This window comes from Thermobia domestica, chromosome 13, assembly GCF_964235325.1.
Source record: "Thermobia domestica chromosome 13, izTheDome1.hap1.1, whole genome shotgun sequence".
Classification (NCBI taxonomy): domain Eukaryota; kingdom Metazoa; phylum Arthropoda; class Insecta; order Zygentoma; family Lepismatidae; genus Thermobia; species Thermobia domestica.
The window spans coordinates 68906889-68926408 of record NC_137466.1 but is presented as its reverse complement, the minus strand read 5'-3'; the positions used below and the strand labels follow the sequence as shown (position 1 = coordinate 68926408).

General features: G+C 34.5%; 1 protein-coding gene across 1 annotated transcript in view; it reads left to right on the top strand.

The window, feature by feature from the left end:
* Positions 1–7716, top strand: part of LOC145668210 (uncharacterized) — a 42252-nt gene extending 34536 nt beyond the window's left edge. The window contains exons 3-4 of the mRNA XM_081735857.1: positions 4507–4642; positions 7510–7716. Coding sequence (XP_081591983.1) covers positions 4507–4642; positions 7510–7674 — 301 coding nt within the window. The 3' untranslated portion in view covers positions 7675–7716. The remainder of the gene's footprint in view (positions 1–4506; positions 4643–7509) is intronic.
* Positions 7717–19520: the final 11804 nt, after the last annotated feature.

The window sequence follows — 19520 nt, the reverse complement described above, 5'->3', positions numbered from 1 at the left end:
AAGAGGCTCATCGAAACTTTTACGAAAAAGCCGATATGGACACCACTTGTTTGCGCTAGTTTGTACTTCTAAATGCACTACGAATATTGTGAAAAAAGTAACTCGTTGCAGAGAAACTTACACGAGAAAAAAGCCATACAAGGAAAGAAGGGACCAATCAACATTTTAAATTGCTTCTTCTGGAAAAAATGTAAAATGTCGATTAGCCCCTTCTTTCCGTGTACCCTTAGAAACTAGATCCATTTGACTAATGAAAGAAGTCTGTGGAGAGCTTTTGTGAATACGGCATTGAACTTTCGGGTTACATAGCCATAGAGTTAATTGGTTAGTTAGTGATTAGTTGAAAAAATTATGTTAGAACTATGAGCTTCATTATAGAAGACGCATTCATGTATTCTCAACTTGAAGGTTATTTGTGAATGAGTAGTAAGGTAGAGACGGAGCAGCAGACCTCTATGATGATAGTTGCCTTCCTGGACTCAAGAAAACTGGCTGTCACGAGACTCGAATAGAATCCAATTAATGACTTTGACAGTACGAGTATGTGTCAGTACTATTTGTCCTCTATGGCCGTGTATATGTTGCTCTCACGAATGTCCTTCGTTCTTACTTTTTGAGAAAGACAGTATGCCGACGTCAGCAGAAGAGAAGCAATTTTGTATGAGAGAAAGATACCCACCCCGAGAAATAATCTTTTCATTGATTTTGAAACTATAAAAGAATGAACATCTCCAACTCAGCACGAATGTTTTCTCAGAAAGGACAGAAAATGATGATGGCAATACAAGTCCTACATTCCCCTAATGCATCCGAGTAAACTAGGTTATAAAGTAAGGCAAAATAAGATTCGTCAGTAAGGTGGAGGGTAAAAAAAAAAAAAAAAAAAAAAAAAAAAAAAAAAAAAAAAAAAAAAAAAAAAAATTCCGCCTATGGTAGTTATTAAAAGTAAAAGTGTTCATAAAACCCAATATATCGTATGAATATGAAGTTCGAGCATTAAATGTTACATTTATGTAAGATGCATGTGAAACACTGTTGCAAGTCACATAAAGAACCTAGAGAACAAAGATGTTGATATTCTGCAAGCTTATACGTTTCTTCGAACCTGCAACAATAATTTTAGTATGAAGCGCTTCATGCACCAATATCCTTCTTGTTTTGGTGAATACTAAGGTTAATAAGCTTATCATGAAACATTTGTGTAGTGTGGTTCCTAAGATTATTGTTGCAAGTTCGAAAAAATGCCTAAACTGACAAGAGTATCAACCAACAATTATGCTTTGTTTGCAGTCTACTTTATGTGACTTGCTACATATTTTTCAGAAGCATCTTACAGAGATATATTGTTTGATGCTTGAACTTCATAGTCATATTTCATCTCCCTTAGCGTTACGGGCGTAATCGTGGGACATTAAACTGAAAGATTTTATTTATTTATTCGTAGTCACATGACATACTGACTTTTATGAACATTTTTACTTTTTATAACTATCATAGGCAAGAACTGGCCGATCTTTACCCACCTTCTTTGGTGGTAGCAAAGTAGGTGTTTAGAAAATGCACCCATGATGGTGAGAATTTATCTCTGAAACTGTTTGCGGTTTGTTTTTAGTCGGGTGATTTAAGTGACTGAGTGTTGGGTCTTTTCTTTTTAAGGTGCGTTGCAAGATGATACGGCCATTGCTTGTATAGGTACTAAAAGCGAATGTAAAAAGAGGAAAATAAAAACGATGGGATTTGTAGTGTAACACTGACAACAAGTCGCAGCAAATGAAGTAATTACTACATTTATTATATGGAAGAATAGCTAAAATGAGTTAGAATAGAATAATTCCATTAATGATATGAAATAATACAAGAAACAATGGATATATGAACAAATGCACTGTTGCAAAATGGTGCAAGCACTGTACGTAATATCCTGTGTATAAACCATTTTTCAAAAACTCTATCAAATGTGGTATTCATTAATTTCTGTGAGATGAAAATGTCAATTTCATCCCATGCAGCAATAATGACATCTTTCAAATCTATCTCCAGCATACACTAGCTAACACAACACACCCCAAGTATTTTCCATTGAATTGAGGTCCGACGAGATTGCAGGCCAATTCGCTATGCACGGTGTTGCGTTGAAATCATTCTTTGTGGAATTAGCTACATTAATAATAGCATTATCCGGCTGAAACATCCACAAAGGTCCACTGATCACACTAGCGAAAGAAAGTAGGTTATCTTCTAGCACAGTTTGATAGTCAGTGGTCTTGACACGATAAAAGAAAGGATAGCCAAGTATGTTTCAATCATGTGCATCAAACCCACCCCACCGCACTGCCGTTTGGAAAAGATCTGTTATCATTTCTCAAATCATGTCAGTAATATGCCACCCATTTGGCACATCCAAATTAAATTTCATTTCGTTATAGCTGGCCACCATTCTCCCTTCTAGTTCACATGCTCTTTCGTCCAGCATATTCTCTTGTCTTGTGATTGGCTGTGAGCCGAGGCTGAACCTTCTTGTGTTGTAACACGTTGCACTGCTGTATAACGTGCACAGAGTTAATTTGTGAACACTAATGGTTTAACCACGTGACATGTGTCCTAGGCTTGTGCTGTCACCACCAAACGTACGAACTACATTTCTTACTTTGTTCAGTGTTAGTTTCCGTGGTCTTCCAGTCGACTTCTTTACACTATAATTTGTCCCAGATTCAAATAATTATGCACCAGACATGCGGTGCGCCCAAGTTACCTACCTATAGCTCTGGCCGACATTTTTTCAGTATTATAAGCGATAATTTGCTCCTTTTCATACGCTGATAGAGCGCACCTCCGATCCAGTTTCCTACTTGTCAGTTCTGCATACGAAAAACACCTTACATACCCAGTGCTGTGCTTACGTGACCATCTTGAAAGGGTTTATAGTGTTACCAGCCTTTACCAGTGGAAAGTAACGCCTCCTATCACATAGTAATCGTGTGATTTTGCAACAGCAAAATCCGGCTTTTCAGTTTTTTTTTTCTTCTAGTTAGCATAGAATTACATAGTCAGTTTCTTTATCCAGCGCATACCAGAAAATTGTAATCTTTGTTACGTGGAATAACACCGATGGTCGTATCATTTTGCAGCGCACCTTATTATTTAACTTGCATCCTATTGTTTCATTAAGTAATTATAAGATTATGATGTAATTAATACTGTGATGTGTGGCTTGTGCCAAAGAGTTATTGAGTAATAGTGAGGAAATACTTTTCTAAGATATGGCGCGATGGTTTTGAGGGAAAATCTGACAATTTATATCTTTATTCAATGTATCAACAAAATAATAACTACATTAGAGTTCCGAAAACTCGGCCTAATGTAGACCGAAGGGTGACCGAGTTTGTGAAAATGCCGGATTACCGGGAATGAGGTTAGAAAAAAAATAGTGTTTTCTCAGAAAATACAGTACTGTACTTATATGTATTGGTTGCTTAAACAATACAACAGAGAATAAACTGCCCAGTTATCCTTATAAATAAAGGAAAAGTAGGTAGACCTACTTTATGAAGGCATAGAGCCTTTACTACACATGAAAATGAAGATTAATGAATACACACTGTACAGTAATTTACCTGATAAGATAGACTTCAGAAAAATACCTGGCAATGACCTTGAACAGGTCTACGCGCTGTTTTTTTCGCCCTGCCAGGGTGTGGCTGAGTTATCCGGACTGCCGAGTTATAGAGTGCTGAGTTATCCGGACTGCCGAGTTATCGAGTGCTGAGTTATCCTGACTGCCTAGTTATCAAGTGCTGAGTTATCCGGACTACCGAGTTATCGAGTGCTGAGTTATCCGGACTGCCGAGTTATCGAGTACCGAGTTATCCGGACTGCCGAGTTATCAAGTGTTGAGTTATCCGGACTGCCGAGTTATCGAGTGTTGAGTTATCCGGACTGCCGAGTTATCGAGTGCTGAGTTATCCGGACTGCCCAGTTATCAAGTGCTGAGTTATCCGGACTGCCGAGTTATCGAGTGCTGAGTTATCCGGACTGCCCAGTTATCGAGTGCTGAGTTATCCGGACTACCGAGTTATCGAGTGCTGAGTTATCCGGACTGCCGAGTTATCGAGTACCGAGTTTTAGGGACTCTACTGTAATAACAATAATATTACCACCAAAATGCAATCATTTCGCTTGAAAAGAGTTTTTAACCATGCTTTCAAAAAATAGTAATGATAATCCATAAGGATACAGCACAAAGACAAAGCCTTTCAAAATTTATCAATATGGAAGAAGAAAAGAAACTAAAGTGCAACAGTAATCACTCAGTAAAAGAAACCATTCATTTATATACTTGGAATAATTTAAGAAAGAGTACAACAAAAATCTCATAATTTTGTCTAATCATAGAAATACCAATTAGGTACTTGCTTACTATTGGCTCACTGATCAGTTATGTTGTTAGTTATGTTCTTCCATTTGCTTCTTGTACGAATTTATTAAGTTGAGTCTCTGTTATTTCAGTGCGACTGTGGAAGAAATAACGAAGCATTTTGAGATAGTAGGGAATTTGAAGTCCGTAAAATTACCTGTCCACAAGGATACCAGGAAGCCACAAGGATTTGCATTTATAGAAGTTGCTGATGAAACAGCTTATAAGGTAACAATATAATGAGACAATAAATTTTCATTGTTCTCAAATTCTTAACTTGAATAGATTGTCATTTATTTTTCATATACAAAGCTAGTTGTTCATGTGATTCCATGTCAGCATTAATAAATTACCGTGAATTCACAATCTGGTTATTTAGTTCTTATTGATAAATAGTCTTTTGAGGAAGGATACAGTAAATATATGTTAACTTGTACTTTATGTATTATGTAAGTATATTTCCTTCAGAAAGAACCTTCCAAAATACTTTTTTTTTTAGCTTTTCTTTCTTCTGAACTGCTTCTTTTCCTATTCCTGTCCCTGTTTATATTTATTTACTTCGGCATCTTCACTAATAATAAAAGTGGTCGCGTGTTCAATTTATTTCCATTTGTTATATATATATATATATATATATATATATATATATATATCACGGTTAACTTCTTCCAAATTACCATTGCTTTTGTTATCATCATTTAGTTCTACTACGTACTCTTTACAGCTCTTGCTTAAGTTTTCTAGTATCATGTTAATTTTTAATTCACATTTCTCACCGAAAACTGCGATATATTATTTGCAGAGCTAAAACATTTAACCTTTCTACTTTCTCCCAAAACATTGTTTTCACTTGTTGTTCTAAACAAATTTTAATTAATTACATTATGCTAAACAAATTGCTGTTCCAATTACATTTTTCTCTGTCATGTCTTCTGTGCCAACACTTACGTATTGGTTCATGTATACATTTTTTACGAGCCTTTAATACTTCCGTAGAGCTCCTTCGTGGCTAAGCGGTTAGCGAACGCGCCTTTGGTGTGAGAGACCCAGGTTCAATTCCCGGCGGGAGCTCATGTGGTTCGGATTCCACGTTAATCAGTAGGTTCCGTCACATATAGCTTCGCTGCTAAAAGGGATGTTAAACTCAAAATCAACTCAAGTCATTTAATACTTCCATGGCATTATTCTATACCAATCTTCTTTAGTCCTTCCGTCAAATTATCCAAGTTCACTTTATCGTTCGAAATCCAACTACATGTATTTGAACTTTGAAAATACACAGAAGAGATTATGAAATTTTAACTTTTGACTAGCTGAACCTGTGCTCTCTACACAGCGCATCATGCAAGAATCTCCTTGTCATTCCTCACAACATCTGCACATGTCCCCTTACAGACACAACTGAAAGACATCTTGATAAAAATCGGGAATAAAGGGAATATTTTTTCAATATCTCGCACCGTTTCCAAGATTTGAGCCTATTTCCTGGTGGAGTTTCTAATTCATGTATGATCAGTGTTTTCTTTCTTCTTATATGCAGTATGTAATAAGCAGATACATTACATACACAATTAATTATAATATAAGTGATATATGGTGTTCATTAAGCAAAACACTCAAACAATAAAGATTCATCGTAGACTGGGGAAAATGTTATCCTTCGTTTTTCATTATCATTTAGCTATGAAATAAACGCCTGAGAGACATGCAACCCCTGTATACAACAAAGTGGTATTGGAATGTATAACTCATAGGATATGATGCTTTACTTTATTAAAATTTCAACACTTCTAGTATACCCCTAAAAAAATGTAATGAAGAAATAACGGTCACATTTTTAAAATATTCAGTTAGAACTGGATCATCTACACAAAATTTGGAATCGACCAGTGAAAACGGCACGTTTCTAGCATTCGTGGTTTTCGAGATCTCATGGTCGAAAATATTGGAGACAAACTTATAAAGTTTTCTTTGGAGACAAACATATAAATCTAGCATTTTAATATATAGATTATTTTTTTACACAATATGGCGATAGACAGAGAGAGAGTTTTTAAAATCTGTAGATATAAAGTATGATTTGGAAAGTTTGTTCGGAATTGCGTTGGACAAGTAATATTAAGAATAGTACATACAAAGAATGTAATAGTTTGTTGATGAATGTTCTAATTATTTTGAAATACGAAAACAAACTAAATATGACCTTATTCTCTGATGCACTATTTAAATTCTCCCTGGTTCACGTAGAATTAAAATGAATATTTTTATATTGCTGTTGGAATAAACAATTCATTTTAAGAAATTAAGAACAAAATAAATAAATAAATAAAATAAATTATTTTAAAGAGTGATCATTTTTAAAAAGATTTTCTTCAATTGTAGAATCAAAATCTCTTTTGTACCGAACAATATTTCTATATAATATTGTTCACTTTCAACATTAGATAATATTGTTGGTTCTTAATATTACAAAGAGTGTTGTTATTTGTTGAAGTATTGTTGGCTCTCAATATTGCATAGAGTGTTGTTTGTTGGTTTGTCGAAGCAGTGTTAGTTCCTAATATTGCATAGTATTTTTGAGGTATTGTTGGCTCTTAATGTTACATAGAGTTCTTGTTTATGAGATGTGAACATACAGTTAACGCCATGAGCATATATTTTATGCAGACTTAGTCTATTTCTGGGAGCCATGTGCATATATGTTATGCGCACTTTACGTATTATTCAATAAGCCAGTGAACGTTGCTGGCCCCAGAGTAAAGCATCTGTTAAAGGTGAAATTCGAACCAAATTAAGTGTTCAGTGCTCTCCTATCGGGAACTAAAGAACCCGTGGCATGTACGACAAGGGTGCGTAAACTAGTTATTAGACCAGCCGGAAGGACTGATACTAATACATGATGTATATACGTACAGTATTTTGCGCTTATTCTGAATATATATATATATTGAGCAACCGTGTATCCTTTCTTGCCTTAGCAGATTTTTGTTTTATTTATTACTTTATTTTTTCATGCTTGAGATTGAATTTTACATATTTCTGAACATCAAATACATTTTCATTAGATCATATATTGTTTTATCTTTTTAACACAGAAAGCTCTGACTCTTCATCGCACTTCTTTTCGTGGTCGGTGTATTAATGTTCGAGACAGAATGGCTGATCAGACAAAAGGGAAGAAAAGAAAGAAGAACCATAAGGAAAAGAATTTAACTCTGAAACAGTTACGAGAAGGTGGTAAATTAAAAATAATGAGGTAAAATGTATTCTATTTAAATGAAATAAACGATTGTTCATTGAAACCATCATTTATTTTATTTTATTTTATTTTTTCATTGTATATTTTATAAGTATAGAGTATGATGTGTAGTCAGATATGAATGGGTATGAACTTCTGCTTGTAGAATAATTGCAATTATAGTTTCTTATTACTTACAAATAGGGTTACCAGATTGAACTGAAGGCAAGCCTCGAAACCAGCGGCATTTGTATAATTTCGGACACAAATTTGAAACTGGAGATTTTTGCATGTTGTTATCATATCACCGTCACGTCTAACACTTATAAGGACTATTATTAACTACAAACATCACCATTTCTACTTACTAAATGAATAACTAAATAATGAAAATACATTAGTAATTACTAACATACTTTATTATTATTATTTTTTTCCTTTTTTAAGCTTCTCTTTGCGTGAAGAAGATTTCTATTTCCGGAACCCTTTTGTAAAAATCTCGGAGCAGGACGTTTGGGCGAAGACGTTTAGGCGCGGCCATTTGGGCGCAAAGGCGTGTATTTGAATATGTTAATTTCTTAAATGGGTTATAATGTATTTCATACATGGAACCCGGATGTCTACACACTAAAATCCTTGAAAATAAGCACTAATATCACAAAGATAAACAAATAACTGCACAACTTAAAATATTCAGAAAGGTGAAATTTCATCCCAATTTTCTGAAAAAGCTATCTTCAAAAACTCTAAATTTTCGTTACGTTACAGTATGTCCTATGGTTAGAGGCGCAAGTTTTTCGCAATGCGCGATAAAACGAAATGCGTCAGAATTATGTAATTTTCAGGTTCTTGACGTTTTATGATATTCTGTGTATATTTTCATTGGTTTCTCTTGCGCGATAAAACGCGAAATTGGCAGTTTTGCGCGAAATTTCTAACAATACGCGATACAACGCAAAATTTTAAAAAATACGTTTATATTACTTTAGAAACGCTAGTTTTCCGCTGACGGAACGGTAGAACGTGGCATGAACTGTGCATTTTGGGTGATAGGACACGACTATACGGAACATGTTGCCCATTAGCTATCACCATCGCAGCTGGATGGGGAGTTCCAAAGTGATGATTGTTTGAAGTTTGTTGTAAATGCACTTACATATGTGTGGCTTCCAACAAGCAATGCCAATTGTGAGAGATTTTTTCCAAGTATGGACTGATGATAAGTGACATGTAGGATGCTTATATTTAATGCTTAAATGCAATGTGTGCCTATGTATTTTTCAGAAGACAGCAAAACTTTCCTACTCATAGTAAGTTTAGTTACTGATTTTCCTCAGTTTGATTTGAAAAAAATATTTTCTACGGGTATAAATTGACATTGCGAAGTGAAATATTCAGTGTATTTTGTTTTTAGGTAATTAATGGTTTATTTTTATAGTGTTCTACGAATAAAACGAACAATTGTAAAAAAGTCAGGGAATTCTTTTCCACAAGAGCTACAAAAGACGCAATTTTATTTGGAATATGCGACAAAATGCGAAATATGAAAAATGAAACGCGAAATTTTCAAATTCTTAGTGCGAAAAACTCGTGCCCCTACCTATGGTAAACAGTCACTGAAAGTCTGAGCTGCATTAAATGTTTGGTTCTAGTAAATTTTTGTATAAAGAATGAAAAAATGTACGGCTCTAATTATTTTGTTTCTAGAATAATATATCCTAATTTCAGGAAAATCGGAGATCATGATTCGCGGAATTTTTTTCAACACTAATCTGTATTGAACTGAAATAAAATTTGCAGTAGGCATCTTGTGACACCCCAAAATAAAATTGTATGAATTTACCTTTATATCATCTCTAACGTAAAGGAATAGGCATTTTGGATATTCATAACTTCATAGCTATTCATAACATTGTATTACTGTTTATTACCATATTTGCAACAGAGATAACTGGAAAGGAAACAACATTGAATATAGGTGGTCCCATGCCAAAACGGACTAACTACATTTTTGATGAAATTGAAATAGTGACATTTGTGTTGAGAACTGGAAAGTTCATTACTCGCCATAGAATCCACTTATCACAACAACTTACTCCATCAATTGGCAAACTAAAAAAAAAAAAAAACTACAAACTTGGTGAATTCTGGCATGATAAAACTCTCAGTTCACAAAATGTCACTCTACCTCAGTTTTATCACTAATGTAGTTAGTCCGTTTTGGCATAGGATCACTCATATAATATAGATATTGAATAATTTGTTTTTGTGTTATGTTACACTTACCATGACATTATTCCATGACGGAATTATGGGCCAAACCCCATAAGTATTCTACAATGTCAACGGTTTCAAAATTCTGTACGATACGACGAATTCCTTCAACTGCCTGAATATATTTTCTTCTTTTCTTGAGCGACTTGCCTTGTTCACTAAGTAACGCTTTTTTTGTATCCTCCTAAGGGCATCAAAAAAGCGACAAATCGACGGATGGCCCATTTCAAGCGCCGATTGCAGTCCACGATGAGCTGGTTCGGCGTTTTGTTCGTTCTTGACTATGGTCATTGAAAACTGTCGTACAGATTCCACACCCTTATTGGAAATAATGCTATTCTTCTTGTACCACGCGTTTTAATAATTTATTATAGAAAATGAAAGTGTAAAAATGAAAATATGTACAGTATTGTACACATTTTAAGATAAATTCTATAATGTTTGACTCAAAAAATCAAGTACACAGTACAGTATGAATGTATAGTCACATCTTTAAAATAACTAAACAATAATGAAAAAGTGCGTTTTTTTTTTTTTTTTTTTTTTTTTTTTACACAAATTATTACATATGTCTTATTTTATTAAAAACAAGTATTCTTTTAAAATTAAGCCACTTAGTACGGAGTACGGTTATCGCGACCCGGATAATCGAGAGTCTGCTGTAGTTCCTTCCTATTTTTTTTCAACTGGTAGAGACAAGTTGTGCATGACGTGCAGAAACTTTGCTGTGTTAAAGATGTTATTTTTTAGTTTTTGCAAAATTATTTGTGGAAGTGTTTCGAAATTTCCAGTGCCTACACATCCGGGCTCTAGTTATGGAATTCACTATGACATATATAGGTAAATAAACCTATTTGGATAAAAAGTTTTGCGCCCAAATGTCATGGACCCGAAAATCTTGATAGCTCAAGTTCATCTGAACACAAATTTCAGCTATCACAAATTCTGTTGACTTTCAGTTTCTAAACACCCGTTCGACATGTGTATTACTGACTGATAGAGTGAGAATATACACCATTACTTTGAATAGATTTAGCGCATCTGCTTTTTCGAAAAACGCGCTCCATAACTTATTATTATTATCTTACTGCCAAATGTTGATATTACAGATTTCAAAATAGAAAAACTCATTGCACAGTCCACTTCCATAGGAACAAGTTTAAGTTTTATCTTCATCTCTGTCAAATCAGTTAATACCACGCGATAATACAGGCGTAACAAGTAAAGAAGATAAATCTAGCCTCTTGTAACAATGAAAGTATAATCCTTATAAATAACTAACAACAACTAGGTACAACATGTAGTATCAGGCATAAATGCCTAAATGGCATAGGTAATTGTAAGTAATTTAATATAATGTTTACTTGGTGCTTCCATATATTCTGTCCCTATTTGCTCAGTAGTTGCTCTGAGGAGTTGGAACATGTAAACTCAAGGACTTTGATTCAGGCCGATATAAAGCACAGCTGGTGCGGCAGGAGCTACGTATTAAAGATGAAGTAGGGAGTCAGAAAGACGGCCGCATCGCTATAATTTCACTATACAAGTGTAACAAAACACCAGTGAAAATTTGGAAGCTCTTAAAACCGCTAAAAACCACAACAAAATTATGTATTACGCCATTAACTGGTACATTGAAACTTTATTTGTTGTTGATAGAGCAAGAACAAATCGATCACGTGAATAAAGATACAAGCAGCCATTAACACCATCGCCCAATTCGAAGAAATTCGCTCAAGAAACACAATTAAAATATGGCAAGGAAAATAAAAATCCACTTTTTGTACCATGTAACGTTAAAGATCTCAGGCCTGGAGCCTACTGCCGAAACATCAATCAAAGATTTACATTACATTTGCAGCACAGAAAGACAAGAGCAAATCAGCCTGCTTAAGAGATACTTAAGACGTTCACACCACCAAATCCTTTCCATAGATGATTTTCACTATTAAAGAAAAAATTTAACCGCGAGATTGATAATATTGTATGCGCATAGCAGCTCTCAGAAAGCTGCTGACAAAATTCCTAAGGTGGAAATGAGGTATCACCCAGCTTCAGTGATGATTTGGTGGGGGTGTCACAAAATTGCACTTGTGCGAAGTGGGAGTTAAAACTTACGCCATCAATTAACAAAGTGATGTGTTAGAGACAGTTGTGAAACCCTTAAGTACTACGTTGTTTGCTAGGCAGCAGTAAACATTCCAACAAAATTCCACACATACGCATAGGCCAAAAATGACACAACACTAGCTGGCGTCCAATGGTTCTGAATTTACCACCAATTCCGATCTTAATTCTTTGGCTTACAAACTGTAAAACATTTGAGAGAAGACCTGCACAAACTTCGTCGCAATCTTAAAAAACTGAAAGCAAATTTGGTGCAGACAGCAGCATGCATATCACTGGATATGGTGCGTGCGATGGTGGCCCGGACCATTTGTGTAAGTGTGTGAAGGCCAAGGGTAGAATATTGAAAAACTATCCGTTGAGGTGAATACTAGTAGGTAAGTACTCTATATCATAAGGTACATTGTGTTTCGTCAATTGCTCTATACACACACACACATGCTCATTAAATCTTGCGCGTATACTGTAGTTCGCAATTTTTCGTATTTATTACATTTTTCCGTCCGCCTATGGTTAAAGTTGAGTGATTAGTGAGTGAAGATGGTAGAAAGTATTCCTTATATGAAAATGTTCCCAAAATGTTAAAAATAATAATAATAATAATAAAATTAATTAAGCTCGATTGAGTGAATCCTGGCAATCGTGCTTTCGAGGGATTTTCGTTGTAGCGAAGGAAATGCAGAATCTCCATTAAAGGAGCTGGGTAAGGCAAGGAAGGGAGGGAGGAAAGGGACTAAAATGATGAATCTAATGGTTTAATGTCAAGATTGTCTGCCAAACATATATTAATGTCTGTAATCAAGATTAAACTCTTCGCGTTTAAAACTTAAGGAAAGAAAACAATAACACACTATATATATATATATATATATATATATATATATATATATATATATCGTCTTAGGGAGTCTTGGACCAGCACGACAGGAATAAAAGGGGCCAAGAAAGGAAAATACTGATGGCCAATTTTTCACAATTTATCGTAGCAGTGGATTTATGTATATACTTTGAATAATATTGTTGAATAAAATATACCAATTTTAATAACAGTTCACACACTTCTGCAGTATAAGTCCACTTTTCTCTTTCTTTTCTATAATGTATTAATACTTTATGTATAGTCCTTTTAATATTGGAATGCACTATTTTGTGTGGTGATTTTTTTTTTCCGTTTCCATTTTCCACTTCAAATTACAACAATCACTTTTAACGATATTATAACACAACAAACCCAGTGTATTGACTTTTAGTGCTCGTATGTTGTGGCCATTCTGTAAAGTAATACAGAAAAGCACTCATATCTTCCGTCTAGATAACTTTTTCAACGAATAACAGCATACAAACACACAGGAGCAACTCCACAAACAAATGCACGAAACAAACGCGTCAGATAGGTTATAACATTATCCTAGTATATTTGTTTTTATTTATACAGTCCACACTTTAAGAAAAACACGAACAACTGTTAATTCTCTTTTTATCTTCTTCAATTCTCATTGCTGAAAAGAGTTAACTGATTTCTGTTTATAGTTTTTCGCTGATATTGAAGCTTCCACCTCTAGCAGTCGTGAACTCAATTGGTGATAATTTCCTTCGAATCTTGCTAATTGGCACCCACAATTTGTCATCTTTAGACATTTGGCAAGAAGTTATGGATCTATGTGAATGAAACAAGTGAATAAAAAGATCGTTGTTTTCGTCACTTATTTTTTTCATTTCCTCGATCTACCAGTTATTGTCATAAATGCAAGCTACAGTCACATCTTGTATTTTCAAGAACAACACACTTTCTTCTGGAATTGCTGTAGTGCTGCAATCGGTAAACTCTTTTGAATGTAAGTATCTATAAATCTGACTTTCGTTCAAATTAAAGGTACAAATCTTTTAAATTGGCTTGTTTGGGAATTTGCTTGCAACAATCAAATCTATGTAAGATATCTTAACTTCAATACAAAAATAGTTTGATGGAGATCATTTGGCCAAGCTGTGTTTAATTGTTTTTGTCCGTATTCTTTTGTATTTTGCTTAAACAGTAAGCCAAATAGGACATCCTATTAATAAATTATTCTTGATTAGGTTATGAATTGCATAAACTCAAAAACCGCGTTAAGACAAAACAGCATTTATATATTTTCTTAAAATTATTATTTTTTCTTTCAAAACACGATTAACAATTAGTTTGTACTAGTAAAATGCACAATGCAACTAAACTATATGTTTTAATATCTAACATATAGGATGTAGTTATAGAATGAACCATCAGTTTTAGTTGCTAATAAACCAAATTTCTCCATATTAAAAAAAAAATGAAACTCAAAAACTAGCGAATGTCAAAAATTTTTCAAAGTGAACATAATTCGCTGTTCACTTCTATAATTGCAAGCTGCAACTTCTTTACACTCATCACACATTTGTTTCGTTCTATATATTACACATTACTACTGATCTACTGACAAAATAATATACTATTAAAATAAACCAAATCAAAGCATCTTCTAAAAATTTGAAATTTCTAATTATGTATTATTTTCTGGTCATTCAAATTACAGCAGAAGCCAAGACACTTCCTGTAGCAAGCCACAAATTGCAGTTGAACAGACTCTCGTCGTAAGTTGAACTACAAATCCAGGGAAAAAATATTTCGTTGGAATGCCTTTTCAGTTGAATTTTGATCCAAGGCGATGATCACATTTTTGCTGTTGCCCATACGTAATATAGCCCAACTAAAATTGGCCATTTCATATATATATATATATATATTTTTTTTTTGATTCAGTGATTTGATACAAGATTAGTAGCTAGGTAGGTTCCTTTCTGTACCTAAGTTTCATATTTAATGCACATAGTATTGCCAAGCGAGCGTTAGCGAGTGAAGACGAGTTAGAGCCCCGCAGGGCACGTTGTTTTCTGTCTTCGTTACGCATCGGTTCCATTGAACGAAATAGCCAAAGTAAAGACTTGCCCTAAAATTTATCAAAATGACTTGATAATACTCCTAAAAGCAAACGATCCCGTTTCGTGTAGCATCGATGCCTTAAACCCCAATCAATAATGTAACTAAGCTTTGGTTCACGTTTTCTTGACTGAAGTTTGTGGGTAAGTAGCTGAAACATTAACATAATTAACTTCAGTATTATGCAAGCAAGTATATTCCAAAGAAAGACATTAGGAATAAAAACTTAGCAACCACTTTTTATTGTTAGTAATTTATAAGATAGGTCTGATATTATTGACGGTAAAAATCATTATTGTTTTTAAAATTTAGGAAGTAATAATTAAAATTTGTTTCAGATACATTGTTGTTTTCCATCAATAAATTATAAACATATTTTTAAAAACTTTCTTTAAGCCTATATAGTTCAAAGTACAAGGGCGCTTTATTTTTCAACCCATTAAGGCACTAGAGAACCAAGATGGCGAAATGTAGATAAGAGAGATCTGTTCATTGGAGCTCGCACATCTCCCATGTCAAAAGACAGACCCTGCCGTTCAACCATTGCCAGTAGGATGCAATTAAAGCGCCCGCTAAGTGTGAATTATATGGAACTACATGATGCAATACGACTTCGACAATACATAATACAGCCGTAATTTATCGTCGAATGATTAAAAGTTACTGTAAGAATTTTATAACTGATTGATGTGTGTATAAATTCTACAAAGAGCTTAAAGGAAGACCGACGCACGACGAAGGTAGCTAAAGATGGAAACCTGCAGCGGAAGACAACCTTGATGAACGATTACATAATGTGATTCGTGAAAGGGATACTTCTGAACTATCTGATCTTGGAATTTTTCTCAGCAGCCACCTGGAGATATCGAATTACATGACGTAGTTCACACCTAGCGCTCGCCTCGATTCAACTTGATATATTTTCATGCTCGCTACTCCACAAAGAATGAACGCCAGAGTCTGTCATGTAGTATAGGGGACCATGCTCGGGTGATGCTGTACCATGCATTACCGCAGTACATGCCCCTCTGGAGCCCGGTAATTCGATGCGTGGAGAAACATATAGAACTTCAACATGACATAAAACAAAGAACATTTGAGGGACCTTTTGAAAAAAACTGATCGTTTAATTTTTATGTGAGTGTAATGTAAGTTTATGAAAGTAATTCTTGTACTCCGTGACCAATGTTTCTGAAACAACTAACTGACATTTATAATTCCATGCTAATCTGAAAGACTGATAAATACAGTGAAACCTCTGAATAACGGACACCAATGGGACTGGAATTTTTGTCCGTTACTGAGAGGTGTCCGTTACAGAAAGGTTACAAAAATTTAATTTTCTCAACGGTAATTGTATGCAGTAATATACAGTAAATACGTTATGTATGAGCGTAAATACGTAAAATTCAATATGGAAATACTCTATTTAGTACGAATTTGAATTACTGGGACGGATGAAGGTGGAATTCATTTCTGTTAAATAATATTATTGTTGGGGAATGTGTTAATATGTTCGTATACTGCAAATGATAATGGGTGTATGGTAATTTTCTTAAGGACATGTCATCACCCTGTAAAAAATCCATTAATTCACTTACCGCCTATATTAAAAGTAAAAATAGCTTTAAAAAGTATGCAATATTGTTATTAAATACTGAAAATGTGAAGAAGAAACTCACCAAATTTCTTGGGGAAAAGTCTGCAGCAGTTGTCTGCCGTGTACATCCTACGGACACGAGTTTCTGTTCGAAATTTGCTTGCAACTGTTGGATCAATTGGAGAACTTCTATTTCACGCGATTAATGGCAAATTTCTTTAATTGTTCAACTGTTTGACACACCAATTTGTAGAAAAGCAAAATTTTGCTTTTCCAAAAAAGTAAGAGAGAAAACATTGCTTGTTGAAAAATGTTATCGCAAAATAAACAATGTTTCTTTTGTTATCTATGAAATTGTCGGGAAAGATAGAAGGCCCAGAGGAAAAAGCACTAAATTTGTTAGGGAAGGGAAGATCCGCACAGAATTCTTGACCATACGACTAATCCAGCATGAGTGTTAGTGCTTATTGAAGATTTTCTATGATTTCCGCCAGATAGCAGTTTATTGCGGGCAGAAAAAAAGAAGCATTTCAAATTCAGCTTGAAGTTGTTCTGTTTGATGATAGAGACACTTGTGGGGAAAAAACTTTTCTGTCTACTGTCAAATATCGCAGAACCAAGAATAATTCCTGTCTGTTATGAAGAGGTTATTGAAACGTTTGGGGGTAAAAAGGGACTGTTCGCGTCCGTATCTGAGAGTGTCCGTAAAAGGGAGGGTTTTGTTCCGTAAGAGAACATATATTTTTGCCGGGACAAAAAAATCTGTCCGTATTATGGAGGTGTCCGTTAAGGGAGGTTTCACTGTACAAAACTCAAAGTAGATTTTATCAGCACTATTCAGAGACGTTTTCATGTGTGATTAGCGTCGTACTAAGAGTTCTATATTTAGAAACTCACTGACTAGTTAGCCACGATTTATATCTAAAAAGGCCAGTCACGACTTTTCCGTAAAATTGTTCAAACACATTAAGAGAAATGAAGATAAGAGATAATATTAAATATAACGCAGCGAACATCAAGCAAAATAATAGTCTTAAATGATAAAGATACAAGTATGCAAGGTTTAATAATGAACTGTTATTTAATACTGAAAATATTAACTGAACTGCAATCGAAACTACTTCATATTTGAAATTTTTACATTATTATTCAAGAAATTTTCCCACAGGTCGTTTAATGGTACTCCATTTGGAAAACTATTCCCTATATCTTTTATCATTTAATACAATAAGACTATCAGAAATTACGCTCTTCTGAATTAGAAACAGAAGTGGTATCAATAACTGGTGCAATTTCGAAACAGATTTCTCAAAATTGTAGATCTTGTAGTCGCCACTTTTGCTTTTAACGAAGTAGGATGTTATTTGAGATGGTATTATTCTACTATATGAGAGAAATATGATAACTTTTGAAATCTAAAAAGATGTTACTATTAAATGACGTGCAGGGAAATTTCTTGATTTCGAAAATAAAATGGTTTACATTACAGCTCAGCTCAAAGTTTCAATATTAAATAACAGACCCTTACTATACTGTATACTTGTATTTTCTCATTTAAGACAAGCAATTTGCTTGATTTCTCATGAAATTTTAATTTCTAGCGTTTGCATTCGTTCAAAATTCTCTCTAACCTTGTTTCTCCTAATATGTTTGGACATCCCTGCAGAAAAGTCGTGGCTGATCTCTTTCGATATAAGTTGTGGATAGCATCTTTAATATGTTTCTCAATACGAAAATTTTAATTACGCATTAGTCGAACTCTTATACGACGCTAAGAACGGCACTGAATAGAGCCGTATATGTTTTTAAATGAACATACATATGCACTGGATTATAGTACATATGAAGTGGACACGTAATTTATGGTGAAATACAAAAGTAAAATAAACAGTTGCAAGGGATATTACATGGATCGGAAAAAATATAATTATAGCTTACACTTTTGCAGATATCATTAAAAAATAAAATTGAAGTAGAATAAGTAATACATAACTTATTGCTGTAACACTTGTGCTGTGCATAAGTGTTGGAAGTCTTGTAGAACGTCTATGTCCGTCCGTCTGTTTGTTTATCTGTCGACAGATTTCAGAACAAAAACGGTAAGAGATATCAAGAAGCTGTTTTTTTGTAGTCGATTCAACGTCCCAAGAATAGGTTCCATCTCCTCTGTTAAGGGTGAGGTTAAGTTTACATATAAGTTGCGCCCTCCGATCGTGACGTAATGTCACGTGGTATTATCATGGTAGCGTGTCGGCTGTGAAGGGAAGGGTGTTTTTTTGTGAATTGTGAAAAAGGTAGAATAAAACGAGCTCTGCAGGGCTTCTAATCCCCCCTTCGCTCGCTCAGCTATGTATGTTTCATACGGTAAGTGAATCACTTTTTTTTTATCAATAAAGTTGTGTGTGCAAAGTGAACTAATACCACGTGACATTACGTCAGGATTGGGTGATGCAACTTCAATGTAAATTTAGCCTCACCCCTCTGTTAACCTGTTATTCAAACCGAGAGTGGCTGAAATTGACCATTTCCGGTTTCAGTGTTTTTTGCTGTAGAAGAATAACGGTAATAGATAGCGACAAGCAATTTTTTGCAATCAGTTCAGCATCTCAAGAGAACGTATCATCACAACTTCCAACATTCTACCGGAAACGAGAGTGGTTGAAATTTACTAGTACTTGCGGTTTTGATACTGATTTTCATAAAGCTAAAACGGTAAATGATATCGAGAAGCGGTCTCTTTGTAATAGATTCAGCGTCCCAGGAATAGGTTCCATTGACCCTCTATTTAAATCGTAAGTGATAGAAATCAGTCGTTCGCCATGGCACAAAAGCGGTTTTTAACAATCGATTTAGTGTCTCAAGAAAACATACCTTCACAATCCATTAAACTCTAATATTTTTACGAAAAATATCT